At 42.3% G+C, this 13,892-nt stretch overlaps 1 protein-coding gene across 1 annotated transcript in view; it reads left to right on the top strand.

Moving 5' to 3' along the window:
- ZNF407 (zinc finger protein 407) overlaps positions 1-13,892 on the top strand; it is a 651,163-nt gene that overhangs the window by 68,855 nt on the left and 568,416 nt on the right. Inside the window, exon 4 of the mRNA XM_040353884.1 lies at positions 1,973-2,087. Within this exon, the coding sequence (XP_040209818.1) occupies positions 1,973-2,087 (115 nt within the window). The remainder of the gene's footprint in view (positions 1-1,972; positions 2,088-13,892) is intronic.

Here is a 13,892-nt window from a genome sequence, read left to right as displayed (position 1 = left end):
CCAATCGTATGCGGGACAGATGCGTTAGTAACCCCTTTCACTGATTTATGCGTTCTCCCCAGTCCAGCTGCTACCGCGGCTTCTACGCAGAACCAAAGAGAAAGGGAAGCCGGTAATACTAGTAGCCACCGGCATGACCCAGAAGATCTTGGTATGCAGAGATCGTAAGGTTGGCAGTAGTAAAACCGGGGACTCTTCCGCCCCATCCAGACTTGCTGTCGCAAGGACCAGTGTTCCATCCTGCCTTAAAGTCGCTTAATTTAATGGTGTGGCTATTGAAGCCCACATTTTAAAGAATTGGGGGCTTTCAGGTTCAGTAGTAACTACCCTGATGAATGCAAGGAAGCCGGCTTCCAGGACCATTCTTGCCTTCCTACAGTTGGGGATACAATTGAAGCTAGCCTTGAGTACAATCAAGGGTCAGATCTCGGCCTTGTCAGTATTCTTTCAAAGGCTACTTCTTTGATCCGGGCCTTTATTCAAGGGTACATGGGTAACCATGGGATTTGAATATAGTTTTATTGGCATTGCAAAGACAGCCCTTTGAGCCGATGCCCCATATTCCCTTGATCCTTTTGACAAGGAAGTTGTGTTTTTTTTTTTTTTGGCTGCAGTAACCTCGGGAAGGAGATTATCGGAATTGGCAGCTTTTTCATGTAAAGAGCCATACTTAATTATTCATAAAGACAAGGTGGTGTTGTGTCCTCACCCAAACTTTCTACCTAAAGTAGTGTCCAGTTTTCATCTGAACCAAGATGTCTCCCTGCCTTTTTTGGAGAGAGAAGAGTAGTTGACCAAAAGTAGACATTAAAAAGTAGACAGACCAGTTTGCAGATTACCTTGCAGTCTTTCAGGGACTTTGATTCCAAATCCACAGAATCCCCTATACTAAGGTGTGAGAACTGGCTTTCAGAGGGATTCTGTGGATTTGGAATCAAAGTCCCTGAAAGACTGCAAGGTAATCTGCAAACTGGTCTGTCTACTTTTTAATGTCTACTTTTGGTCAACTACTCTTCTCTCTCCATCTCTCTCCAAAAAAGGTCGCAGTCCCAATAAAAATCGCAGATCGCCGCCATTAGTAGTAAAGAAAAAAAAATAATAAAAAATAATAATAATGCTGTCCCCTATTTTGTAGGCGCTATAACTTTTGCGCAAACCAGTCGCTTATTGTGATTTTTTTTTTTTTATACCAAAAATATGTAGAAGAATATGTATCGTATATGTACCAAAAGAAAGCTCTACTTGTGGGGAAAAAGGACATCAAGTTAGTTTGGGAGCCACGTCGCATGACGCAATTGTCAGTTACGCAGTGCCGGAAGCTGAAATTTCACCTGGGCAGGAGGGGGGTATATGTGCCCAGTAAGCAAGTGGTTTGAGATGGTTTCTTGTAGTCTTGTATGAACTTTATTCTTTCCCAAGTGACATTTCATTACATGGCTTGCCTATATCTGGGATACAAAAGTTTAAAATGTCACTCCTGTTGACTCCTCAGTTGTATACTGCAGCAGTAGAGCTTTTTTTTTTAAAGCTTTGTCCCTTGGCTCTGGTGCACACCTGTGCGGTTTAGAAATTGCGCTACATTAGTGAGATTTCAAAGCCGCAGATCAGTGCGCCTCTGATTTGATTGTGGCTTGTGGCTTGTGACTTTGTTTAATAGAAGTCTATGCAAGTCGCAATGAAATCGGGGCAAAAGTAGTGCAGGATAATTTTTATGCTGACAATGAGGTGTGACTTGTCATGCAATTTGGAACTGTCAAATTGCATTAAAAATTGAATCGGTGTGAATGAGCGCTTAAACGTTCATATTATGTTTATTAAAATAATAATAATTATAAAAAAAAAAAACACAGGAACCACTGAGCTATGGTTGACATACAGTTTTCGGTTTGGAATTTTCACTTAAAGGCATACAACTATATCCCAATACATGTATGGTTCAATTCACCTTATTTTTTCCCCCTATTTTTTTTAGGATCAAAGCCATTTAAGTGCAAGATATGCCACTTTGCAGCAGCTCAGCTAGGAGATGCCAGAAACCATGTGAAGCGACATCTCGGGATGAGAGAATACAAGTGTCATGTTTGTGGGTGAGTAAATTGCTCTACTACTGCTATAGATCACTCTGTGAAAGAAACTACAAAATGTGTATTCCTTCACCATACAAACTGACTCTGACGATGGCTAACATTATGCATGCATACCCTGCTTTTCATTGTTATGGTAAATTCCTTAAATACAGTTATGACATTTCTCTCCCACTCTAATCCAGCACTGTGGATGAGCAATTGTATGGGGCTACAAGGTCATTCTGAACCTGTAATCTGTAAATTGCCTAAATTATAGGATGTTCACTCATTTTTACAGAGAGAACTATGAACTCCTGTTAAAGACATCAAAAATATATAATACAACTTGTAACACTGAATTTCCATTTGATGTTCTGCTCTATCTGGACTGTTCAAAGCATTATTTTCTTTTGCCACATTTAATAATGTCGATGACTTACAATGTAAATGTTTGTTAAGTTGGAGGAAAGCTTGCAAACATAGACAGCACAAATAGTATTTGCCTTCCAGAGCAAACTTTGCCAAATATGTCCAAATACGTGATATTCAGATCACGAAGACCATGAGAAGTGAAAGGAAGGGGAGAAGAAAAGTGACATTAAAGTAAAAGGGGAGGCAAATGACTATAACCCTTTAAAGCTGAGAAAATGCTATATCCAATGTTAAGCAACTAAACTAGAAGACATAGAGGAGACGAATGGGGAAAAATGTAAAAAAAAATGTAGAAAAACTAAACCAAAAACATTGCAGAAATAAAAATATGGAAAAGTTCTTAGTTTGTAAAATATGGAAGTCTTTTTTTTTTTTTTTACGTTACATTTGTAACTGCTTATAAACAGACAACAGGCAAATGTTTAACCAATAGACAAGAAAGGAGACTTAAAGCAGAGGTAGAATACTGACAAAGTGGTAAAACATGCAGAGATTAATAGCAATTAGTAGCCACGTTCAGGGCTTTTTTCAGCTGGAACTTGGTGGAACTCGGTTCCACCACCTCTGGCTCAGGTCCTCTGCTCCCTGCTGACCACTATTACTTGAAAACAGAAAAGTCTGGCTTCTATGCTTACAAGTGACAGCTTGTTGCCCAACAGCTCCCACAGATCAGATCTCTTGAGTGGCTCCCACTGAGTGAAGGATGGGGACAAGGGAGATGCAGGTACATGGGGTGCAGTGCAAATGCCAACATCACCACTAGATGATCTCCCCGCAAGTGAGAGAGGTGGAGCCAACTACAGTATGCGGGGAAGTATTAGAGCTGGCTAAGTGCTTCAGCTTAATACAGCAACAAAAATAAGTCATGTGAAAGATGGTTGAGCTTTTAAGCAGATGGGGAGGAGATGGGGCAGTAGAGGGGGGGTTGCATGCAGAGGTCAGAGCTGAAGAGGGGTAAATGTGAGATGTAGATGGGGGATGCAGAGGTAAGCAGCGGTTGAAGAAGAAGGCTGACTTCTGCAAACTGTGTGTAGCGCACCTCTAAACTCTGCACTCTGTATGCAGCACACCTCTGAACGCTGCACTATTTACATAGCCCACCCTGAACTCTGCAGTCTGTGTGTAACCCCCTCCCTGAACTCTGCACTCTGTACATAATGCACTCCTGGTAGTTAATAACAATGTTAAGACCCTCCCACTGTTTGTGAAATGTAACTACACCCACTATTTAATATGGTTTTGGAGGGTGTTTGTAAGAGACGGGAGGGGGAGTGATTGAGTTCCTGTACCTCTTTTCCGAGGGGAAAAAAAGCCCTGACCACGTAAAAAAGGAGAATGCAAAAGATGGGCGTTGCCTCCAATAGTGGCAAGAATTGCAGACCAGGGGATAAAAAAGTTTAACATGGAATGTTTAGAAACTGGTCACCACTGTGCCAGTACAAGCAACAAGATTTAAACTTGCCTCTTTGGAAAGTACACAGACACATTTAAACATGTCTGTGCTGCATTCTGCCTTTCGTCAAGTAGGTGGCATGGGTGCACATGTAGAACATGTACTTGGCAAGCACTGTTGGATTTCAACAGTTGAGGCATGAGAAAAAGGACCAGCATCTACCCAAAGGAGGTAAGCAGAAGCCACAACGATATTTAAAAAAAAAAGTTGGAAAACTGTAAAGAAAATTGACAAAAATTGTGGGAATAAAAGACTCGTATAGAGGAAGAAAATAATTAAAACAACCCATTTTACCTTTTGGATTCATTTATTGGAGGACACTGTTTTTGGATCCTCACCATTGAGGAATATAAGAGGACCCAGGGTGTGGCCCCTGCTCATGGCTTTTGGCTTGGTCATGGCTCCTTGGGGGTTCACCAAAGCGTTGTTACCAGTCTTAACTACAATGCGATTGGCTCCCGCTGTGTACTGGGAGCTGAGTGTTCCCAAAACACAATGGGGGGGGGGGGGGGGGAGGTGAAGTCATGCCTGCAGTCTGCCCGAGACTGTGTGGCTGGAAGTGGGTGCAAATACCTGTCTTTGGACAGATATCTGCAACCCCCTCCCCCCTGAAAGGTGTCACCGGAGGGGGGGAGGGTTCCGATCAGCGGGAGTTCCACTTTAGGGTGGAGCTCCGCTTTAAGGGGAAGTCACACCAAAAAAAAAAATGGCATGGGGATACCCCCAAGATCCATACCAGATGCTTTAATACTGGGGCCCCCCAGATCCCGGACCCCCACCCTATGTGAATTAGTATGTGGTGCACCGTACACCTGGGGAAAAAGTGTCAATTAAAAAAAACACACTACACAGGTTTTTAAAGTAATTTATTAGGCAGCTCTGGGGGTCTCTTCTGGTTCTTCTCCTCCTGTCTTCTGCCAGGCTCCTCTGCTATCATCTGCTTTTTTGCCTGCTCTTTTGCTAGCGGTTGCCCAGACTTCTCCTTCATCTTCTTCCCTCCGGTCTTCTACCGATGTTGACTAGACGCTCTCTCCCGCTGTAATGCCGCGTGCGAGGTGCGCAACGACTTGTATAGGCATGGGGCGGGCGCACACACAGTTCAGAGTCGCCGACAACGGAATCTATTCACCGACATCTATTGACAGGAGAAAAGTGCACATTTTGCACAAAGATTGGTGCTTTTGCTTTTTGCATTAATTTGTTGTATCTCTTAAAATACCTGTTTGATCCTGCCAGCTTCTGTCTTTCCCCCCTGAGAACAGACCACGATTATAATGGCTGCTGAGCCAAGATACAGTGGTCTAAATGCGTGTCTGCGTCATCCGCAGGTCTCCTCTCTCTGCCTGTTTTAAGCTCCCCTCCCTCTTCCTGTCAACATATAGTCTGGAGTGAGAAAGGATGATCTCCTACATTCCCAGCCATGCCCCTCTCCTCCCCCCCCCCCCCCCCCCTCTTCTCTTGTACACACTGCATTGACTGCCAAAGGGAGGAAGACGAGAGATTCCTCTTCTGACGTATCTTGCATACGTCAGAAGGAATCTGTGTCGCTCCTACTTGGCTCCCTCGGCTTGGATATGAAGATGAAATTGGACAATTGACAGAGCTAAAATAGGCAAATAAAAGGTATTTACACAAAAAAAATTGTAAGAAGATGTTGCAATGTTTAGGGAACCATGTACTGTGTGCCTGATTAATTGGAACAATTGGGTTAGCAACCACTTTAAAGATAAGAGGGACACCAATTGTGGGACATCTGGATGACCAGCCAATGAGGGTCGAGTCGCGTTCTGAACTGGAGTTCAACCTCTCCATCGCCTTTCAGGCTCCGAAGGAATTATGATGGAACTTGAACCTACAGAAATTCTTGCTAACTCCATCACTCATTCTAGAATACTTAAGGTGGATTTGGATAGAAGTCAGGCCAATGTGTTACTTCTATTGGAAACACTACAGAAGCTACAGGCTCAGGTACACTTACAGTGTGCTCGCAAGTAGTTGGCCATTTTAAAATTAGAATTTTGGGTCTTGTGGTAGCGTACTTAAAGGCAGTTTCCTATGTGCAACATAACACCAGAGCGTTGCAGTATGAGATCATGTCTCAGTAGAACAAATCTCTTTTGTCATTGGATAGGGAGATTAAATTGGGTCATCTTGAAGTTTTCTTTAATTTGGTGGCTCCGCACTCCCATGCTGCTGTCCTAGAAGTTTATTTCTACTACTGCTCTGGAAAATCATAATGATTGATACTGGCCTACACGACTGGGGAGGAGTACTGGGTCTCTAGCGTCCTTAGGGGTTTTGGAGTACAGAGGAGTCTCTCTTCTTTTTATCAATGTGCTGAGAAATTGAGTGGTCAGGTGGATTCTGCATCACTTGGCACACCTTCTGGTGAGGCACCATGTATAGGTACAATCGGACAACACCGTAAAACATCCAGGGGTTCCAAGAGCATAGGAACAGTGTTGGGAGTGCCCCACATCCCAAACCAGGCAAAGTCATGTGCCAGCTCTTTTTGCTGTACATATACCAGGGGTAGTTAACTGTCAAGTGGATTATCTTAACTGAAAAATTCTGTACCTGGGAAAGTGGGCCCTTTATCCACATCTTTCAGTCAGCATTGGGGAATTCCAGATGCTGTTTTTCTGGCATGACATCTCAATTGAAAGGTGGACAGGTTCAGAGAACTCTTAGGCAGATGCAGTTGACACACTAGTAGCTCCGTGGTTTTTTTTATGCTATAACATATGCCTATTTACCAGGGATACTGTTGCCACGACTACTACACCAAATAGAAGTTGCAGATTTCCTTCTTCTAGAAGTAGCCTCTCTGTGGCATTTGCAGCTCCAATAAGACCTACTGTCTCGAGGGCCCATTTACCATCTTGCTTTACAGTCACCAGGCTTTAACAGGTTGGCTGTTGAAAACCAAGTACTAAGGGACAGAGCGTTGTCAGATGCAGTGATCTGTACATTGTTCAAAGTTTACAAGACCAAGTCTGCTAGATCTACCATTGTATGTGGAAAGGTGTATATTGTGTAAAACTGGAGGTATAAACCCTTGTGCTTAGTTACTCATCTCCTGGCTATTCTTCAGTAAACAGCGGCAAGACTTGGTAAGGAAGCGTGTTAACCCCAGTAAGATTTATTTTTGCCCTCTTTGTCCCAATGGGGAGAATTACCTTCACTTTCTGTACCATAGCTAAAACAGAAAGTGAGAGGAAATTCCTGCAAATTAAGGGACTCTCTTAGGGACCCCTAAGTCACCAGAACTAGTGCCCCCATTGGAACATTTCCCCTCTGTTTCTTTTATTGGAGATGACCCAAAATGTGGGATTTTCTTTTACTTTCACTTGCAATGGTAAAGGTAAACAGAACAAATAGAGAAGATGAATCCCCTTAACAGGGACACAATAAAGTAAACCTGATAAAAGAGATTGGGGTATTGGCGCTACCTCCCACTAAAGAGACCCACCAGATCTAAGTGAAACCAGATAAATCTGTAATGACAAATGGAGTGTGCATGTGGCTAACTGAGAATACCCAACAGGCAGTACTATTGCCACTACTAATTGTGATCAACTGAGCCACTAAATGAACTTATAGTACATAAAAGGTTATACAGTGCTAAATAGCCATATAAAACCAAACCATGTAATAAAGTGTATACAAATAAATAAATGCTAGTTTAGTGCATCGGAATTGCATAAAGGTAATTGGTCAGTCCACCATAAATTATATACTGAAATTCATAATAAAGTGCATCCAAGACATTGTTGGGTTCCATCAAAAATTATAGTTAATCAGTCCAACATTAACCACTTACCCCCCGGACCATATTGCTGCCCAAAGACCAGAGTACTTTTTGCGATTCGGGACTGCGTCGCTTTAACAGACAATTGCGCGGTCGTGCGACGTGGCTCCCAAACAAAATTGGCGTCCTTTTTTTCCCACAAATAGAGCTTTCTTTTGGTGGTATTTGATCACCTCTGCGTTTTTTATTTTTTGCGCTATAAACAAAAATAGAGCGACAATTTTGAAAAAAATGAATATTTTTTACTTTTTGCTGTAATAAATATCCCCCAAAAATATATAAAAAAACATTTTTTTTCCTCAGTTTAGGCCGATACGTATTCTTCTACATATTTTTCGTAAAAAAAATCGCAATAAGCGTTTATTGATTGGTTTGCGCAAAAGTTATAGCGTTTACAAAATAGGGGGTATTTTTATGGCATTTTTATTAATATTTTTTTTACTAGTAATGGCGGCGATCAGCGATTTTTTTTTCGGTATTGCGACATTATGGCGGACACTTCGGACATTTTTGACACATTTTTGGGACCATTGGCATTTTTATAGCGATCAGTGCTATAAAAATGCATTAGATTACTATAAAAATTCCACTGGCAGTGAAGGGGTTAACACTAGGGGGCGGGGAAGGGGTTAAGTATGCCTGGGTGTGTTCTTACTGTGGGGGGGGGGGGGGTGGCCTCACTAGGGGAAACACTGATTTTCTGTTCATACATTGTATGAACAGAAAATCAGCATTTCCCCTGCTGACAGGAACGAGAGCTGTGTGTTTACACACACAGCTCCCGTTCCCCGCTCTGTACCGAGCGATCGCGTGTGCCCGGCGGCGATCGCGCCCGCCGGGCACACGCACGGGAGTCGGGGGCGAGCTATACGATAGGACGTATAGCTACGGAGAGCCGACCTGCCGCCGTATAATGACGGTGCGCGGTCGGCTAGTGGTTAAAGTGCTTTAACAAAAAAAATTACAATCAGTGTCCAGTGCAATGCATGTGTGTGTGTGTGTGTGTGCGTGTGTGTGTGTGTGTGTGTATATAGCATCAATACAGCACACATAAGGTTAATAAAGTTCTAAGTGAGTGTGTTTCCAATGGGTAAACCACATCCATATCCACAGTGAGTCCTCAAATAATTCAAGGTGACAGTCGTGCTCTCAGAGGATAAATGGCGACTTTAGTGAACCCCTCTTGTGTCCCTGCTTACCAGATCCTATAACCCCTACAGGGGTATCGGGCACACGATATGTCCACGCTGGGGGTCCTTACGTCCAGAGGAGAACACTCACTCATAGGCTCAAACCAGTTACCCATCAGAGAGGGGAGTGGTGGATGGCAGGTAAGAGTTCCTCACATGGGTAAAGACAACAAAACTCCCATAGTGTTACCCCTTAAAAACTGTATATTTATTAAAACAACAAAGGTTAAATGTAAGGACTCATTCTTGATGGTAGTTAGAATCTTTAATATTTGCAAACAAAATGAAGGTATCCTATTTAGAATAGAATAATAAACTGTTAGTAAAACAGCGATATCAGAACCGATTCAATCATACAGTTTGTAGTGTACATTGCTTTGCAAAGTTATGGAATGAAGGAATATTCCTGAACTTTGTTTTATCTCATGGTTACTGTAAAATTGTGTGAATGCATCTATGCAGTGCATGTTATCTCAGCTTGTAGAGCTTGAATTCATTGAATGAGTTTACCAAAAATGAACATATTTTAGAATATACATCCTCATGCTATATACTGTAACTAAGCTCCATTTCATGCTGAATAAACTAAATTAATGTATCTTAACCACTTACCCCCCAGACCATATTGCTGCCCAAAGACCAGAGTACTTTTTGCGATTCGGGACTGCGTCGCTTTAACAGACAATTGCGCGGTCGTGTGACGTGGCTCCCAAACAAAATTGGCGTCCTTTTTTCCCCACAAATAGAGCTTTCTTTTGGTGGTATTTGATCACCTCTGCGGTTTTTAGTTTTTGCGCTATAAACAAAAATAGAGCGACAATTTTGAAAAAAATGAATATTTTTTACATTTTGCTATAATAAATATCCCCCAAAAATATATAAAAAAACATTTTTTTTCCTCAGTTTAGGCCGATACGTTTTCTTCTACATATTTTTCGTAAAAAAAAGTCGCAATAAGCGTTTATTGATTGGTTTGTGCAAAAGTTATAGTGTTTACAAAATAGGGGGTATTTTTATGTCATTTTTATTATATTTTTTTACTAGTAATGGCAGCGATCAGCGATTTTTTTTTTTCGGTACTGCGACATTATGGCGGACACTTCGGACACTTTTGACACATTTTTGGGACCATTGGCATTTTTATAGCGATCAGTGCTATAAAAATGCATTGGATTACTATAAAAATGCCACTGGCAGTGAAGGGGTTAACACTAGGGGGCGGGGAAGGGGTTAAGTATGCCTGGGTGTGTTCTTACTGTGGGGGGGGGGGTGGCCTCACTAGGGGAAACACTGATCCTCGGTTCATACATTGTATGAACAGAAGATCAGCATTTCCCCTGCTGACAGGACCGGGAGCTGTGTGTTTACACACACAGCTCCCGGTCCCCGCTCTGTACCGAGCGATCGCGTGTGCCCGGCGGCGATCGCGCCCGCCGGGCACACGCACGGGAGTCGGGGGCGAGCGGGGGGCGCGCGCGCGCCCCCTAGTGGCGGCTGGGAGAGAGGACGTCATATTACGTGCTCTCGCCCAGCCGAGCCAACTTGTCGACGTATAACGGCGGTGGCCGGTCGGCAAGTGGTTAAATAGAAAACTATCTTTAAATTTTAACTCCAAAAGCATTTCATTAAAAAAAATGTAATTAAAAATCTATTTAAATAAAAAAATGTGATTTAAATAAAGACAAGCTGATATATATTTTTTTAAATCGTTGATTTTTATCCACCCAGGATGAAGCAGAGACTTTGGTTGCTGGTGCTTTGCTAGGCAGTAAAACAACTTTGTTAGCTTGGGGAGTGCACAGTGTCATTATACTTAAGTGTTGACAACTAGTCCTGCTTGAATTTTGTATATGTATGTAAAACTCAGAAGTGGCTGCACAAGATAGGAGACCTGACATGTTACAGGAAATTCTTAAAATGATTGTAAAACAACCCATTAAGTGATCACATTCCCTCTGTTCTCATCTGCACAAGAGCTTGGGGAGGAGAATCAATAGGACACTGAGCTTCCCAGTGAATTGCTGGACAAGTCTGACCATTGGAGGAGAGTTCCCGACACAGCTAGAGAACTGACCACAGTGTGCTCTTCTGCATAGTGTGGTCTTTTTTTAATATAAGCAGAGGGACTGGCAATGCAAAGAGAACATTATACGTTTTCATACAAGTACATGTTACAGAAGGCACATATAGGGAATATGAAGTGTGGGAATTTTTTATTTTTAGGGTAATAGCCTAAAGTTTTAAAATGCCACAAAAATCCATGGTATATTACAGTGTACTTGGTTTGGTTTTTAACACTCCGCTCTTGGGTAAAAATATATTTTAAGAATGCTATACCAGTAAATGTAACTAATATGTGTTCTATAAAACCACTTTACACCCACCTTTTGTATCCTGCTTAGAAATGTCGTCTAGCTAATGCAAAGACAGGCTCAAATTCAATTACTGTTAGCACAGTGCACTGGATTATGCAGCATATTAGCAGGCAACTTTTACGTCTAATACAAATCCATTGCTTAGCTAGACTTTATGGTTAAATGGGTACTTCAGCATGGGAACAATAATGTGTCACATTACTTTTACTATGCAAATCACAGAATAGGAAGCATTCAAACATAGACGTAGACCTGCATCTTCTTCAGTTTATTCATATAGTGTATTGTGGCTAATTTTGTTTTTTACATTCTTTATTTTTTTAACTTGATGGGTTAAACGTGACATTTCAGTAACTTAATAAGGGTAAATTCCTGAGATGTCGTAATGTACAACATCATTATATACAGTATTTTACAAAAGTGAGTACACATCTCACATTTTTGTAAATATTTTATTATCTTTTCATGTGACGCCACTGAAGAAATTACACTTTGCTACAACGTAAAGTAGTGAGTTTACAGCTTTTATAACAGTGTAAATTTGCTTTCCCCTCAAAATAACAACACACAGCCATTAATGTCTAAACCGCTGGCAACAAAAGTGACTACACCCCTAAGTGAAAATGTCCAAATTGGGTCCTATTAGCCATTATTCCTCCCCGGTGTCAAGTGACTCGTTTGTGTTACAAGGTCTCAGGTGTGAATGGGAAGCAGGTGTGTTAAATTTGGTGTTGTCGCTCTCTCTCATACTTTTCACTGGAAGTTCAACATGGTACCTCATTGCAAATAACTCTCTGGGGATCTGAAAAAAGGAATTGTTGCTCTGCACAGAGATGGCCTAGGCTATAAGAAGATTGCCAAAACCCTGAAACTGAGCTGCACCACAATGGCCAAAACCATACAGCAGTTTAACAGAACAGGTTCCACTCAGAACAGGCCTCGCTATGGTCGACCAAAGATGTTGAGTGCACATACTCGGCGTCATATCCAGAGGTTGTCTTTGGGAAATAGACATTTGAGTGATGCCAGCATTGCTGCAGAGGTTGAAGCTGTGGGAGGTCAGCCTGTCAGTGCTTACACCATACACCGAACACTGCATCAAATTGGTCTGCATGGCTTTCATCCAACAAGGAAGCCTCTTCTAAAGATGATGCACAAGAAAGCCTGCATACAGTTTGCTAAGGACATGGACTACTGGAACCATGTCCTGTGGTCTGATGAGACCAAGATAAACTTATTTGGTTCAGATGGTGTAAAGGGTGTGTGATGGCAACCAGGTGAGGAGTACAAAGACAAATGTTTCTTGCCTACAGTCAAGCATGGTGGTGGGAGTGTCATTGTCTGGGTCTACATGAGTGCTGCTGGCACTGGGGAGCCACAGTTCATTGGGGGAACCATGAATGCCAACATGTACCGTGACATACTGAAGCAGAGGCCGCAGGGCAGTATTCCAACATAACGACCCCAAACACACCTCCAAGATGACAACTGCCTTGCTAAAGCTGAGGGTAAAGGTGATGGACTGTCAAAGCATGTCTCTAGACCTAAACCATATTGAGCATCCTCAAACAGAAGGTGGAGGAGCGCAAAGTCTCTAACATCCACCAGCTCTGTGATGTCGTCATGGAGGAGTGGAAGAGGACTCCAGTGGTATCCTGTGAAGCACTGAACTTCATGCCTAAGAGGGTTAGGCTAGTGCTGGAAAATAATGGAGGCCACACAAAATATTGACTCTTTGGGCCCAATTTGGAAATTTTTTCCCTTAGGGGTGTACTCGCTTTTATTCCCGGCAGTTTAGACATTAATGGCTGTGCGTTGCGTTATTTTGAGGGGACAGCAAATTTACACTGTTATTCAAGCTGTACACTCGATACTTTACATTGTAGCAGTGTCATTTCTTCAGTGTTGTCACATGATTTTTTTTTTACAAATGTGAGGGGGTGTACTCTTGTGAGATACTGTGTGTGTGTGTGTGTGTGTGTGTATGCAAAATATCATCAGCTGGTTCAGTCTCAGCTGATGGCCTATAAAATGGTGTCTAATTACTAAAGTGTCACACAAACATCTCATGATGGGTAAAAGCAAAGAGCGCTCTCAAGACCTTTGCAACCTTATTGTTGCAAAAGCTACTGATGGCATTGGTTAGATTTCTAAACTTCCGAATGTTCCAGTAAACTGTTGAAGCCATAATCCAGAAGTGGAAAGAACATAATTTCAAAATAAACTGGCCACGACCAGGTGCTCCTTGTAAGATTTCTGACAGAGGACTAAAAAAAAGAATTGTCAGAAGAATTGTCCAAGAGCTTTTGGCCGGGTTCACATATGTGAATTGGATGTGGGTTTCTCCACACCCAATTCGAATGATATGCGAGTGCGACTGACTCACTGGAGCCGGATCACACATGTAAAGGGCGGCTGCAGTCCGCATTCCAAAAGGGTCCTGTGTATCCAGTTCGGATGTGAATTCCGTAAAAAATTTGCACCTGAACTGGTGAACAGGAAATCACGGACCCCATGCTGTCAGCCACGGCCACACATATGTGAACCTGGCCTCGGAAAGGTGCA

Source organism: Rana temporaria, chromosome 5 (genome assembly GCF_905171775.1).
Source record: "Rana temporaria chromosome 5, aRanTem1.1, whole genome shotgun sequence".
In the NCBI taxonomy this organism is placed as follows: domain Eukaryota; kingdom Metazoa; phylum Chordata; class Amphibia; order Anura; family Ranidae; genus Rana; species Rana temporaria.
This window is presented reverse-complemented; position numbering and strand designations above follow the sequence as displayed.